The 16,385-nt window shown below is 37.2% G+C and overlaps 1 protein-coding gene across 1 annotated transcript; it reads left to right on the top strand.

Moving 5' to 3' along the window:
* Positions 1–781: 781 nt before the first annotated feature.
* elovl4b (ELOVL fatty acid elongase 4b) lies at positions 782–13,128 on the top strand. The gene is made up of 7 exons (XM_084428310.1): positions 782–1,070; positions 5,708–5,798; positions 5,899–6,086; positions 7,688–7,768; positions 9,060–9,231; positions 10,354–10,481; positions 11,417–13,128. Exons 2-7 carry the CDS (start codon positions 5,732–5,734, stop codon positions 11,690–11,692), a joined length of 912 nt encoding a protein of 303 aa, XP_084284436.1. The 5' UTR covers positions 782–1,070; positions 5,708–5,731; the 3' UTR covers positions 11,693–13,128.
* The last annotated feature ends 3,257 nt before the right edge of the window (positions 13,129–16,385 follow it).

Here is a 16,385-nt window from a genome sequence, read left to right as displayed (position 1 = left end):
TTTAAACTACCATATGGTTAAAACTTTTTGATGATATCATAATACGATCAGACAAAGTTCATATATTTTTTCTGCAAATACTTTTTTCTAAATTCATTGAACTCATTGAACTTACAAGAAAAAGGGGAAACAGTTTTTTCTAGGGTTTGCTGCTGCCACCTTGTGTCTACATTGTGTCCTCACATTGGGACAAAACATTTTCAACAACAGGTTACTCAGTATGTATGGATTTGGGAATTTCATTCAGAGGGTCTGTCAGTGTAAAAATTACCATTACCATATACAATAAAAACATATAATAAACTTCACAGCATGCCAATGTATACAATACCTTGTAGAACTAAATGATAACAATATAATATAATATGCTAATTATTCGAAATTAAATTATTAAATCAATGAAATCAATTTTTTTTTTTTTATTGAATAGAAATTACTCCTGTCAGTGGAACATTATCGTTAAAACACATTATACAGGAGGTATAACGATAAGTAAACATCACTGCATGCCAACGATGTAGAACTTATAATAATTAGATGACATCATTAAAGATGAAAACAATTATATGAGTACAAAGTAATGATCAAACCTGGATGTATTTTATTAAAACTTGGCAGTAGCCTAGTTAAACTATTACGTTTATAAAAATAAAAAAACTATAGCCATATATTCGAAATATTTTTACTTAGACGCAAATATATAATATTTAAGTTAAGACAAGCGCTGCTGATGCATTGATTAACCTCCCCCAGATGAGACAAAGCTTAACGCCTAAACAAAGGAGTTATCCGAGCGCACCGGCATGAGCCCCACATGGCGCGACTGCGCATGCTCAGTGCCGGACAGCCCGGTGTCCAGTCAGTGTCTGCTTACACTGATCAGATGCGTTTGCCTCATATGCTCCGGTCCCGTTAGTTACATTCCGTTTGCCTTCGCGTTATTATTGCCAAATCTGCGGGGTTGATGTGTTTAAACGCACACTGTAGATTTAAATCCAGACATTTATTCACTCTCATATTCCACCTGGGCTGCACTGCACCTGATGTCGGCATAGGCACGCGCTCGCAAGGTAAGACTGTGTGTGGCAAGTGCATTTTCTGCATCAGCTCCTGATTTCAATCTAGATCTACGTACTTGTCTTGTACATTTGCATGCAGTTAAATGCAAATGCGTTCACTGCAAAATGTCAGATCCAGTTAAATCGCTTTAATGGAGATTAGTCATGTTCCCTGGAGTCATTCAGTGGCTCGTTTAAGGGGCCTTAAAGCTTGATATCACAGACGAATATTTAAAAGTTCCACAAATAGCTTTTCATTTTCAAGTTCTTGAGAATACCATCTTGCTCTAATGCTTTAAAGAACCCTGAATCATTGAGGAACCTATAATGAACGCCAAGAACTTCTTTGGGAACACTTTACTCAGCGTCATTATTAGCATTATTAACTATTATGTAGTTACAGTAGTAGGCTAATAACTATATTATGCATAATTACATGCAATTAACCCTAAACCAAACCTTCATCCTATAACCCTTATTCTTTAGTTAGTAGCCCACATGTAGGCTAGTTAATTATTATTACTCAGTACTTAAATGTATAATTATATTGACACCTTAAAATAAAGGGTAGCCTACACTTTATTTAACAGTGTTATTGTTGCAGGTGTTACATGTAATAACTATAAATTATGCATAATTACATGCAACTAACCCTAAACCAAACCCTCATCTAGCTACATGTAGTTAATTAGTAGGATTACTCAGTCCTTAAATGTGTAATTACACCGTAATATTGACACCTTAAAATAAAGTTTAACCAGTTAAAGTGTAACCACTTCTTTTTCTATCTCAAAAGAACCATGTATAGTAATCATTGTTACCTATAGCCATTTCTGTCTGATCTGAACTCATAAATAGACTTTCATTGACTTAATGCACTCAGATTGATTAACAAGTTAATTGTTAGTTATTGACAAATAATTAATAAATCTGACTTTGACCAGTTAATTTTCCACATATGTTTAGGTTATTTGACAATACATGTTACAGGGTGAATCTAACTGCAAAAAAAAAAAATATATATAGCTATATATATATATATTATTTCTGCGCACGTTCGTATCATTTCATATGCTCACTTCGTTTGCTCATATCAGTTATAATGATCAGACTGTTGGCTACAGCTGACTGCTGCTGCTTATGGTTTCTTCGTTTCTGTTAAAGTTGTAGACCTCTCAGTAGGCTATAGCTTGTATTTGAAGCATCTGCTGGTGATAATAACCTTCATAGTGATCATCCCTTTGAGAACTGCGGCCTCAGATGTGGGTCGCTGGGCAATTAAGCTCGTAGATCAAAAGGAATTAAAGCCTGACTGACAAATGCTCGTGAAACCTGCTGACACACGCGCACGGAGGCTTTTGTCTTCACTGGGGAGTGGACTGACGGGAACTTTGCACTGTCCGGTGACATGTTTATTTTAACAGAGCACCGTCTCTTCCGTTTCAGGGCTGTTCCACACAGAACGCGTTTTTGGGTTAAAAAACGTGAGACGCGGGCAGCGTAATGGGGTAAAACCGCAAGTTCAAATTTTATTGTGCGCGAGACGCCGCAAAAGACGTAAGACGCGAGCCCAATGGTCAAACGCATAGAAAAATAATTGAAAAGTAGCACAGTGGAATGCAAAAAAACGCGTTCTGTGTGAAATCATAGTTGCAAAATCATCATTGCCAAGTGGCCTCAAAACATATTTTAAAACATGAGGACCATTTGTGGGTGAACTATCCCTTTAAGGCCCGTTCACACCAAGGACGAAAACTATAAAGATAACGATAAAGATATAGTTCTAAAAATCGTTCGCATTATTAAAGAATAGCTATAACGATAACGGCAAAGATAAAAACGATATAATTGGAATCACTTTCAGAACTTTTTTCCAGGCTGATGAACGATAAAAACATTGACAGCCAATCAGAATCAATCCGGTTTTCAGAGCTCGAGCATTTAAAGTGACAGTCAAGCACGCATCCGCTGGTGTGGACGCTTATCGTTTTTGGTGTAAATGGGCCCTAAAGGGGTGGTTGATTATGATTTCACTTTTCTAACATTAGTCAGTGTGTAATGTTGCTGTTTGAGCATAAACAACATCTGCAAAGTTACGACGCACAAAGTTCAAAGCAAAGGAAGATATTTGCTTTTAAAGAAATCGTTTTTTAAGGACTATAACAAACGGCTGGTAGGGACTACACGACATTCCTCCCGGGTTAGTGACATCAATAACCCTAAAATTGACAAAAAACCCGTCCCGGGAACTCGCAAGTAGTGTTGAGAAGAGGAAGAGTTGTTGTAGTAAAGCACATTTGTGAGTCGCATCCGTCTTTTCACATGCAAAACAGTACATAACACAAATGCAATAGCATGTCACTCTGCAGGCATCCACACAAGCGATTTTATAGATTATCATGACAGAATATGCTAATTGAAGATAGTTAACTCCACATCAGCAACATAAATTCATCAACTAACCATTCAGAAACGTCCTGTGGCATTCTACATGTTTTCACTTCTTGAGTCTCTTCATCATTGTCCGACTCCAGTTTAAACATAAAAGGCAGAACAGTTTCTGACATTTTAGTGCTTGTCTGGAGCTGCTGCTCTTGAAGCTCCGCCCTCTGTGCCGGGAGCAGCAGCTCATTTGTATTTAAAGGGACACACACAAAACAACGTTTTTACGTTTAACGACGATTGTTCCTGGCGTGAATGGGCTTTTAGGTACAAAACGAAATATTGAACATTTCTATTTTTATTTTACTTTTCAACTGTAGAAAACAAAACAATTCTTAAAACAGCAACATTTTATAAAATATCAAACCAACTTTTTGGGAAACAGAAATTACAACTAATAAATTGTATAAAAAGACAACATAAAACACATACCTTGCCCAAATATAAATGTGACGACCTGATTTGTTCTGAAAACACGGTTCAACCTTCAGTTAAAATCTGCCTTCATAGTTGACTCTTGTCTGAATGCATGCTGATGTGTTTTTATGTTAATTATGTTTACTCAACTTTAGTTTGGAGGATAGAATCACAAACAAACAATATCCTAATTCAAGAGTTAAACTACAGTATTAACCATGATGTAAAACCACAGACAAAACACACATTTGTGTAACTAGACTTTTGTCTGTCAGTTACTGAGATAAAGACCCTGTGTGTGACAACTATCCCTGCATGGTCTTCCCTGAAAATGAAGAGTTAAGTATTGTGTGACTGAGTTTGTATGTGAAACATGTTCATAATTAATGTGACTCTGCTAGTACACCTGTGTGAATCCGAGGAGAACTGACTTCATACATCCACTAAAAATAGTCAAAACACTGGCTGATTCGAAGACAATGAGCAAAAATGATGAAAAAAAAAGTGAAGAGAAAAGATCCTGCAGCATTTCAGCAACACTTGATTTGAATATTTTCCATCAAATGCATTGACATTCAGACATTTTAAGTATGACTTGAATCTCATGTTTTGGGAACACCATATATATTATGCATACAACAACGTACAGGAATATGTATTGTTTCTTTCATTTGTGTAACTATTTTCTTATGCAAAAAAACAAAACAATCAAGTTTAAACTGATATTCTGTAACCACAAGTATTTTTACCTCAGCTTATTCTCTCACTGCTTTGCTGGCATATTTTTCTTTCGTGTTATATTAAATTTGGGAGCAGTACCGTAAACAGCTGTCCTGTTTTCCTTCGGTTTGTCTCGGTGTAAAACGATAGGGCTGCTAAATAAAGCATGGGAGACGGGCTGATTATGTAACGACACTGGTGAACTGTGACCCAAATTAATTCTGCTTACCTGGCACTCAGGTGTGGAATATGATTTAGTTTTGACTTGATGATTTAAATACAGCCTTGAAAAAACAGTGACACCCACTTCTCTGTATGTCTTTATGTCTTTCAATCTGGAAAAAAATCCATACATAAAAAACACAAACACATCATTATTTATATTTTAGCATGCTATTACCACGGTTGTTACAGTTAACAAACTAAAACTCATCGTAACACTTTTCCTAAAACCTTTATACATAATGAATGAATATGAATGAAAGTAAAATACATTATTATGTTACACCATTAGAAAGTATAATGCATTCAGATGTAACAAGAAATCTGCAAATATTATAACGCCTTTTAACTTTGGTTAAAATGATTCATGAAAAGATATAATGCGTACATTGTGCATTATACACAAAAGGCTTTAAGTAAAGTGTTACCAAAAGAATTTTTGTTGCTTGAAATAAAATAATCTATAAAAAACATTTTCATTTACTTTAACTTGAAGCACTGAAATAACTAAAAATAAAAATAAATATAAAATATAAAAAAAATAAAATACATTTTTTTAACTGAAAATGTAAAATATAAAAATAAAAAGCAATTCAAAATATAAATAAAAACTACAATAGTATCTCAAGGACACTGACTATTACCCATCATACATTTTAGATCAGTTATGGTGTAACAGAATCTTATTACAGCACATTTATGTGGCACAATGTGATCAGCAATCGAAATCCAATATTTAGTCTTGTGAAATGATCTTTGTATGACTCGCTGTCCTGAAGGAATACATTTCATATTGTGCAAGGAAAATCACTTTTAAACTGCCTCTATTCTTGTTTGTTCCTTCACAGGATAATCATCTTAGAACTAGAGCCATGGAGACAGTCGTTCACTTCATGAATGACTCTGTAGAGTTTTATAAATGGAGCCTTACCATAGCAGGTGAGAATATTCTGAGATAGCAATATAGAAGAATAATAAAACCCAGCAAACGGAATATGAATTCCTGAACTGAATGTTGTTTTATGTGTTTAATTCTCAGACAAGCGCGTGGAGAAATGGCCGATGATGTCATCGCCGCTCCCCACCCTGGGGATCAGCGTTCTCTACCTGCTGTTCCTGTGGGCCGGACCCCTTTACATGCAGAACCGCGAGCCTTTCCAGCTCCGAAAAACCCTCATCGTGTACAACTTCAGCATGGTGCTGCTAAACTTCTACATCTGCAAAGAGGTCTGTTCAGCTCCTTCTTGTCAACCAATCAGGCATCATGGGTGATGCGATAGTATTTGTCAAATGGTAATAATATATACTATAATAAAAAATACAAAGAAGTCTGCATTATGCATTAACTTGCAAAAGACTGAAATCACGGCATTCTGTTTGTTTCTCTTACAAAAATAAGCAGCATTGCAAAGAAATTGGATACACGAGAGGCGGTTTGCTTTTCACATGCATTCTGGGTGGAAGACAACTTTACTTTGCACATCTATACTGTGACAAAAAAATATTTTCTTCATCAAAAGATACTTAAACATCCTTAAAACAAGATAAATATAGTGTTTTCAGATAATATAATATTGAATTATGGAACATTTATCTTTCTTATAAGTGTTTTAAGGATACACCTCATACATTTATGCTTAAAAAATTGCTAATGAAATTGATTTTGCTTGAAAAGTGAAGAATTGCACACATATATAAAGTGATATTTGTTAATTATTACCCTACAAGTTTGATTAAACCATAAAAATTTGAGGAACATTTTCTATATATTTTTTTTAAATATGAGGGACGAACAAAACACTAAACTTGGTTAAGGTACAGTAAGACAAAATTATCTTGCAAAAAAGGCAAACTACAGCTGAAAATGAAAGGAAAATGCATTAAAAAAAAAATAGAAACAACATAATCAGTTGTTAAAATTTTCTTGGTTCTCTCACGTTTTTGTATTAGTTCATAATTTCTCTGTATGGCAGCCTGGACAGAAATTGTGTCTGCACAATTTGTAATGTTTCATTGCATTATTATCACAAATAAACTTGCATATTGTTGCCCTACTATTGGTTTGATTGCTTCGATTGCTCTCCTCATTTGGATAAAAGCGTCTGCTAAATGGTTAAATGTAAATGTAAAACAACTACCCAATATGCTGTCAAAACAAAATTGAAATAATATTTGAATAAAGGGTGAAGATGTCAATTTCCAAAGGCAAGACATCACTTTTGTCCACTACTGTATATAAAAAATAAATAAAAAAAGAAAAAAATATTTCTTTGTAAAAAAAAAAAAAGAAAAAAAAAATGCTATTCATAATATAATATAATATAATATAATATAATATAATATAATATAATATACTGTAATATAATATAATATAATATAATATAATATAATATAATATAATATAATATAATATAATATAGGAAATGTCAACTTCCCACCTACAGTATATGCAACAATTCTGGGGGTGTTCATTAGGATTTTATATTCACACATAAAGTGTTAAAAAGTGAAAAAATAAATAGTACTGCAGTGATTTCAGCACAACAATAGTGCAATAGTGTACAGACAGACCACAGACAGGTCAGACGGTTTGGCACTAGATCAAAAATAAATTGTGACATATTTGACTTCTTACACAGAGTTGCTTGTTTCGTAAGTTTTCTGCAACAAACAAAAAAATAAGCAATGAAAGGACACAGAAACACACTTATCTGCATTAAAAGCAAAAGGGATAAACTATGGCAAATCAACCAGTCCATCACATACAGACTTCACCTTTAACCTTTCCTTGAGCACATATTAATAATAATGAATGTTTTTCTCTTTAGCTGCTCTTGGGCTCCAGAGCGGCCGGATACAGCTACCTCTGCCAGCCCGTCAACTACTCCAATGATGTTAATGAAGTCAGGGTAAGGAATACTCTGGCATGTCTTACTAAATGCCCACATACCATATACTGCTATTGTTTATATATAAAGCTATGACTAACCCAATCAAAAAAAAAAAAAAGATTGAAGCCAAGATCTTGTACTAGAGGGTATTTAACAGCTGTAAGGAAAAGGGAGAAAGTTGAGGAGAGGCTTAACTGGAATGCAGAATCCCAGGATACCACTGTCACTGACGTCGGTTAGAGTTTCCTCATGCTGTTATCTTGGCATTCATCATCACCCTCATTGGCAAGCTTGGTTTCCCTGGTGACATGAGGACAGAGATGAGGTCAGGAGTTCCTCCACCTGTAGGCCACTCCAACATTTTCATAAAGAGCAAATTCATTCAAATTAGTCATTTTACTTTATCTAAAGTGACTTTAAGGCACTCATAAGGTGAACAGTATCACTGGAGTAAGCTTAGGTCATGTGACTTGATCAAAATGGTTATGGTAGTTATGGATCACCCCTTGTGTTTACTCCTACAAACATTTGTGTACTAGATAGATAGATAGATAGATAGATGGATAGATGGATAGATGGATGGATGGTCAGAGGAAGATTGATGGAGAGAGTTCTTAGATGGATGGATGGATGGAGATTGATGCAGAGAGTTCTTGGATGGATGGATGGATGGATGGATAGATAGAGGAGGATGGATGGACATACAGAGTTCTTGGATGGATGGATGGATGGATAGATAGAGGAGGATGGATGGACATACAGAGTTATTGGATGGATGGATGGATGGATGGATGGATGGACATACAGAGTTCTTGGATGGATGGATGGATGGATGGATGGATGGATGGATGGATGGATGTTGATGCAGAGACTTCTTGGATGGATGGATGGATGGATAGATAGAGGAGGATGGATGGATGGACATACAGAGTTCTTGGATGGATGGATGGATGGATGGATGGATGATGGATGGATGTTGATGCAGAGAGTTCTTAGATGGATGGATGGATGGATAGATAGAGGAGGATGGATGGACATACAGAGTTCTTAGATAGATGGATGGATAGATAGAGGAGGATGGATGGACATACAGAGTTCTTAGATGGATGGATGGATAGATAGATAGATAGATAGATAGATAGATAGATAGATAGATAGATAGATAGATGGATGAACACGGTTCAAGCTTCAGTTAAAATCTGCCTTCGTTATATTGTTAACTTTGTCTGAATGCATGTTGATATGTTTTTAATGTTCATTACTGGATGACAGATATGTAGTGTCACTAAGACCAGTGGTGTTCCTGCAGATAGCGTCGGCTCTGTGGTGGTACTACATCTCTAAGGGAGTGGAGTTTCTGGACACAGTGTTCTTCATCATGAGGAAGAAGTTTAACCAGGTCAGCTTCCTGCACGTCTATCACCACTGCACCATGTTCATCCTGTGGTGGATCGGCATCAAGTGGGTCCCCGGCGGACAGTGTGAGTGTTCATTATTCATTAAGCAGACCTGAATCTACCTAAATAACGAAATTGCTTCTATTGTTGTTAAATTAAGCCAATTGCGATTATTATAGACTTAGCTGAGCCTATATTAAGCCTAAACCTAAAATGAAGCTAAAATACGTTGTATAATTGAACAAAGATATGATAGTGCCTTTATAAAGTATTTGTCACTTGCAATTTTGGACAGTTGTTTTTCTAACTTTTGAGGACACAAACATTTTATGGCTAAATATGGTGATACGCACGCACACACACACACACACACACACACTCTATCTCTCGCTCTCTATCTTGTACAGCTCTCTTTGTGAAGACATTCATTCAACTAATCACATTCACATCCATCACAACTAAGAGCCAAACCCGAACACTTACCCTAAACCTACCCTTAACCTAATGATAATAACCTTATCCCTAAAAATCAAGGCTTAGCCCTCAAACAGGCCTTTAAAATTATCTCAGAAATTGAGGATTGGCCCAAATGACCTCACTTTACTCACTTTGTCCTCACTCCGCTGGTCTAAAACTCAAACTGGTCCTCACAAAGAGAGTTGCACAATTAAACATATGTTTGTGAACATTTATTTGATTACACTATATATATATACATACAGTACTGTGCAAAAGTCTTAGGCATGTTAATGAATGAAGGAAGAGGAGATTTGACGAAATCGGAGGAAAGGTTAGGAGAGCTTAGGAGGTGTGGAAGGGAGTACAGATGGTCAGAGGGTAATAAGGAGGAAAGGGTGAACAAAGGTTAATGATCTGAGGATTGCGTTTAGATGATTGGATGTTGTAATCTTGTGTCTCAACAAATGCTGGTGACATTTCCAGAATATTTGATATACAGCGCTCAATGTTAATTTCAGCAATATAAAAGTATGTGGCTCCTCATGCATCTTGAAGCAATTTACTTCATTCATGAAACTCGATCAGAATGGATTAATTAATGAAAATTATTTTTGTTCGTGATCCATGAAAGAGTCTCATTGTGCCAAAACATACACCATCTCACTGGATCATAATCCTGAAACGTAATCAATACTTTGTTGGACCAACATATGTTTTGATGTTATAAATCTCCTTTCTTCTTCACAGCTTTCTTTGGAGCCACAATTAACGCAGGCATTCATGTGCTGATGTACGGCTACTACGGCTTGGCAGCGTTCGGACCAAAGATCCAGAAGTACCTGTGGTGGAAGAAATACCTCACTATTATTCAGATGGTAAATAAACATGCCACATCCCTCTTAGCTCCTCAAACTGCAATATTAAAGAACAATAATTTGATTGGCTGAAATACAACTGTGCATGGACTCCTGCTATTAGTTTTCACAGCTCAAGATACACAATTCAATGTTTAAATTTCAAATCTATTTTGGTAAATAAGCTGGATTTCAAAGTGCCCCTGTAGTCAATAATTTTATCCCTTAAAACTCATCTTTGATCACCAAAATGACATATTAAAAAAAAGTTCGTCATGCCTTAAAATAGCTTGATTGTAACTCTACACCATTGCCTCATTTAGTATACACGGTTCTATGAATATGCAAATGAGCCCCGCCTCCACTCACTCACTCACCTCAGAGATCCACTCGTTGACGATCACACGTTGATCTGATTGGTTATAAGGTAGTGTGTGACGTCAGAAACACCAGCGATTTCAAACCGTGTTTTTGAGACGTTTTTGGTTGACTTTATGTATTTTGTACATGGTTTGTCTAAAAGCATATTAAAAACACCACATAGACATATAAACAACTTTAAAAGCTTGATTTTCACCACAGGGGGGCTTTAACATTTCTAATTAATCATCGCAATCGTAAGCACACTGATTTGTAGTGCAAATAGTTTTACCGATTACTGCACATGTTTTTCTTCTAGTTATTAATTTACCTATAGCTGCTAATGAATCGGAAGTAGCCTATCGCACATTATAAGAAAATAGCTTATTTCCACGTTGCAAAATAAGGTGAATATAGGGATTGTGTTCAAACTAAAGTGGGAAAATACCATTAACCAAACAGAACATCTCTTGGTGAGTACAAATTGTCATTTTATGATTTTATTTGACATCTCAAAGCTCTTCTAGGCTATTTGAAGCAATCAAAGTCTTCACAGTTGCAGATTTCTGTTACACACCTGTTTGCTGTGTGTTTAGATCCAGTTCCACGTCACCATTGGCCATGCCACACACTCGCTCTACACGGACTGCCCGTTCCCGGCCTGGATGCAGTGGGCTCTGATTGGCTACGCCGTCACGTTCATCATTCTGTTCGCCAACTTCTACTACCAGACCTACCGCCGCCAGCCACGGCTCAAGTCAGCCAAATCTGCCGTCAACGGCGTCTCCACAGCAGCCAATGGCACCAGTAAGGCACCGGAGGTCACGGAAAACGGAAAGAAACAAAAGAAAGGAAAAGGAAAACATGACTGAAAAGAAACACGGAAACACTGGGTCTCATGGGGTTCAAAAATGCCCATGTAATCTCAACCATTACAGACTGTTTAGTAATTGTAAAAATGAAATTGGTCTTTGTTTTGGTTAACTTGCTCATTGTCTTTCAAACTAGGGACAACGCAACCAATTGTGTGTGATGTCGCTTTCTTTTCACTTTCATCTCCTGATGTTTAGGCTACTTGTGAAAATTTTATAAATCTAAAATGTCCACTGTGGCATGCCGAATCTGAACGGCAAACCACTTTGAGATGTTCATTTCTCATCACAGAATGACAGATACATATGCTTTTCCACTGAAACAGAATCTCAGCTGATTCTCTTAGTTTTTATCTCATATATAGGCAGCTGATGAAAGATTCTTACATAAATGGCTCATCTGGATGCTTCACATGTCCTTCATCTGGTCTCAGTGGCAGCCAGTTTTCTTCACACTCTTGAATGCTGAAACAAGTGATATGGAGTCATTCAAGACGCAAGACTGAATCATAACGCATGCGAATAATCACGCAAATTCCACAATCTATTTTCTTTTTCTTTTTTTTATAGCTATAATTATTGTCTGTTTGAATCTTTATTTGTAGTGAAACAGTGGTGTTTAAGGACTCTGGTGACCGTTATTACAAATAGGCGATTTTTAAAGGGCCAATACAATTCTACCAAAGAAAATCACTTTATATTTGTTGGATTTATACTCTTGCATTAGATATGTTTCATTTAATTTTCCCGAACTAAACGAGTTCCTGAGAATGCATGCGGTAATGATGGGATCATGGCTTTATACTCAGGTAGTTTTACATGTTTTTGTTCACATGTAAATTTAGACACATATACTGCATACACACACACACGTGTCCTTAATATCTATTGCTTTGTGCATGTAGCTTTTTATGAAGTTTTTGCAAATGTCATAGTGCATTACAATTACACTAATTCTGCTTTTTGTTCCCTTTTATAAACAAAATTCCCTATTAATAAAATCCCACAATTAAAAAGAACAGGTAGACAACTCTCGAAACGTGCTATTTATGCGGTATATTTTCTGTATGAATGAATACTCTTAAGTTCACACGGGAAGTACGCAGGCTGTTTGTGATCTGCATATTGTGATTTTAAGACATTCCTCTCTGAAAATGTAGTCCTAACTCTACCCATAACTTATCCCTAAAATCAGAGGGAAATGATAGGTGGATAACACTGATGTAGAAGCACCTAACCCTGGTTGTAAGCCTAAACTTTTCCTTCAAATCTGATTGGTTGACTGAAATGTTGTTCCGAGATCAGCAAAGACAGTTGATCCAGGATAATGTTGTACTTGGTGAATGTTCATCGTGTACAGCTTCAATGTTCCTCTTATAATAAACGATTATACCAATTGATACAAAACTGAATGAAATAAACAGGATATCAACCTCATTTTCTGTCTTGTCTCACTCTCTCTCTGATGTATATATGTTGGCCTACTCAATTACTTACAAATTACTCGTCTTTTGCAAATAAAAGCATTATTATTATTAGTTCACGCCTCAATTTTAAGCATTAATTACACTAAGGATGATAACTATAACGATAAAGTTTGGATAGCTATAACTATTAATGACACAGAGGAACGTTGGAGTCACTTTGAAAACGATAAAACATTGACAGCCAATCAGAATCCACCCTATTTAACGAGCTAGAGCAAATGACAGACGACATTACTGCAGCACACGATTATAATAAACAGAACATTATCGTACGTTGGTGTCGTGGACACTAAAGGGATATTAGACTCACCCTCATGTCGTTCCAAACCCGTAAGACGTTCGTTCATCTTCGCAACACAAATGAAGATCTTTTTTTATGAAATCTGAGAGATTTCTGTCCCTCAATTGACATACGCAACTACCACTTTGAAGTTTAAAAAATGTCATTAAGAGATTGTAAAACTAATCCATATGAATTGAGCGGTTTAGTGCAAATTTCAAGCGCTTTATATGATGAACAGATTGAATTTAGGCTTTTATTCACATATAAACATTCATCAGCTTGCACATCAGTTGTGGTAAACGGAAGCTCAAGCATGTTCGCTTGATGTGCGAGAACCAGCGAGGTTCATTCTTGTGTTACGCATCACGTTTGAGCTTCAGCAAGAACCAATGAGGTTCATTCTTGTATTACGCAGCACGTTTGAGCTTCTGCAAGAACCAATGAGGTTCATTCTTGTATTACGCAGCACGTTTGAGCTTCTGCAAGAACCAATGAGGTTCATTCTTGTATTACGCAGCACGTTTGAGCTTCTGCAAGAACCAATGAGGTTCATTCTTGTATTACGCAGCACGTTTGAGCTTCTGCAAGAACCAATGAGGTTCATTCGTATTACGCAGCACGTTTGAGCTTCAGCAAGAACCAATGAGGTTCATTCGTATTACGCAGCACGTTTGAGCTTCAGCAAGAACCAATGAGGTTCATTCTTGTATTACGCAGCACGTTTGAGCTTCAGCAAGAACCAATGAGGTTCATTCTTGTATTACGCAGCACGTTTGAGCTTCAGCAAGAACCAATGAGGTTCATTCTTGTGTTACGCATCACATTTGAGCTTCAGCAAGAACCAATGAGGTTCATTCTTGTGTTACGCAGCACGTTTGAGCTTCAGCAAGAACCAATGAGGTTCATTCTTGTATTACGCAGCACGTTTGAGCTTCAGCAAGAACCAGCGAGGTTCATTCTCGTGTTACGCATCACATTTGAGCTTCAGCAAGAACCATTGAGGTTCATTCTCGTGTTACGCATCACGTTTGAGCTTCAGCAAGAACCAATGAGGTTCATTCTTGTATTACGCAGCACGTTTGAGCTTCTGCAAGAACCAATGAGGTTCATTCGTATTACGCAGCACGTTTGAGCTTCAGCAAGAACCAATGAGGTTCATTCTTGTATTACGCAGCACGTTTGAGCTTCAGCAAGAACCAATGAGGTTCATTCTTGTATTACGCAGCACGTTTGAGCTTCAGCAAGAACCAATGAGGTTCATTCTTGTATTACGCAGCACGTTTGAGCTTCAGCAAGAACCAATGAGGTTCATTCTTGTGTTACGCAGCACGTTTGAGCTTCAGCAAGAACCAATGAGGTTCATTCTCGTGTTACGCATCACGTTTGAGCTTCAGCAAGAACCAATGAGGTTCATTCTTGTATTACGCAGCACGTTTGAGCTTCAGCAAGAACCAAACTGATCATGTCTCTTTAGAAAATGTGGACTAAACCGCTCAATTCTTATGGATTAATTTTACGAGCTTCAAAGTGGTAGTTGCGTAGCTGTCAATGGAGGGACAGAAAGTTTTTAGATTTTATTAAAAGATCTCCATGGGCCCTATTTTAACGATATAAGCTCATGGTCTAAAGTGCAAGACGCAAGTTCACTTAGGGCGTGTCCGAATCCACTTTTGCTAGTTTAACGCGCCAGGCACATGGTCTAAAAGGGTTGTCCCTATTCTCTTAGTAATGGGTGTGCTTTGGGATTTACGTGCGTTAAACCAATCAGAGTCTCATCTCCCATTTCCTTTAAATGCCAGTTGCGCTCGCACCATGGCGGATTCACTATTTACATGACGGAATTTGATAGTGGAAAGACCGAACACGTCTCCAGAGCGCAAACGGATCTGCTCATGCACGAGGTAAAAGTGCGCAAGCAGACCATCTACGGGACAAGCCGGATCCCACCATATCTTTATGTACGCGATAATAATCTTTTACATTGTAATCCTTTTCATTTTTATATTTGGCATATTTGTGTGCTGCTAAAAAGCAGAATGTATGCGCGTTGTGGACCCGCCTATAGGCACACATTACTAACGCGCTCTTTAAGTAAATTTAAAAAAAAAAATACAAATATTGGGCCATTGACTTAGACCAGGTTTCAGTTGGTCAATGGTGCAGTCTATTTTTGTTGAAACGGCTTTCAGACCAGCACGCCCATGGGCGCAAATGTATTTGCTATTTAAACAACGTGGCCAGGACGTGAAAATGATAACTGCGTCGGGCTGAAACTAGCAAAAAACACTTGCGTCGCACTTGGCGCTGCATTGCGCCGGGTGTAAGACAGGGCCCCATGTGTTACGAAGATGAACAAAAGTCTTAGGGGATTGGAACGACACGAGGGTGAGTAATTAATGACAGAATTGTCATTTTTGGGCGAACTATCCCTTTAATATCGCAATAGTTCTTCATAGGAACGGGAACGTAACAATTTTGCTATAAACTTAAATGACACATCAAATCTTGCAGTATGTTAGGAGAAATGTGATGTTCCCTTTTCCAAGTGATTAGAAAGAAAATCCTAATAACTTTTAATTGGAGGACAGGATGAAAGGTCTGGCCCCAGTCACATTCATCTTAGTTGTTCACAGACACTCTGCCTCCGTCTCTCTCCTTCCTGGACTTCTAATTAAGTGTCCTTTCGGCTGTGATGGAGCTCCCAGGCCAGAGCTTTGAGGGGTTGGGCAGACAGATCTGGTCTAATCAGGCCGTAAATTGGCTTTCGCTATAAAAGAGCTTATATCCACGTCAGAGCTTGTGGCGTTATTCGGGTCACTGCAGGAGAAACATACACTGGTATCAAACTAAAACTATTAAACAGACCGGATGGATGCAATAAATATGACATTTAGACATGACAAAAGCAATATTTCACAGGCAT

The sequence above is a fragment of the Rutilus rutilus genome, assembly GCF_951802725.1.
Source record: "Rutilus rutilus genome assembly, chromosome: 13".
Classification (NCBI taxonomy): domain Eukaryota; kingdom Metazoa; phylum Chordata; class Actinopteri; order Cypriniformes; family Leuciscidae; genus Rutilus; species Rutilus rutilus.
Note: the sequence above shows the minus strand (reverse complement) of the source record. Positions and strands in the feature narration are given on the sequence as shown.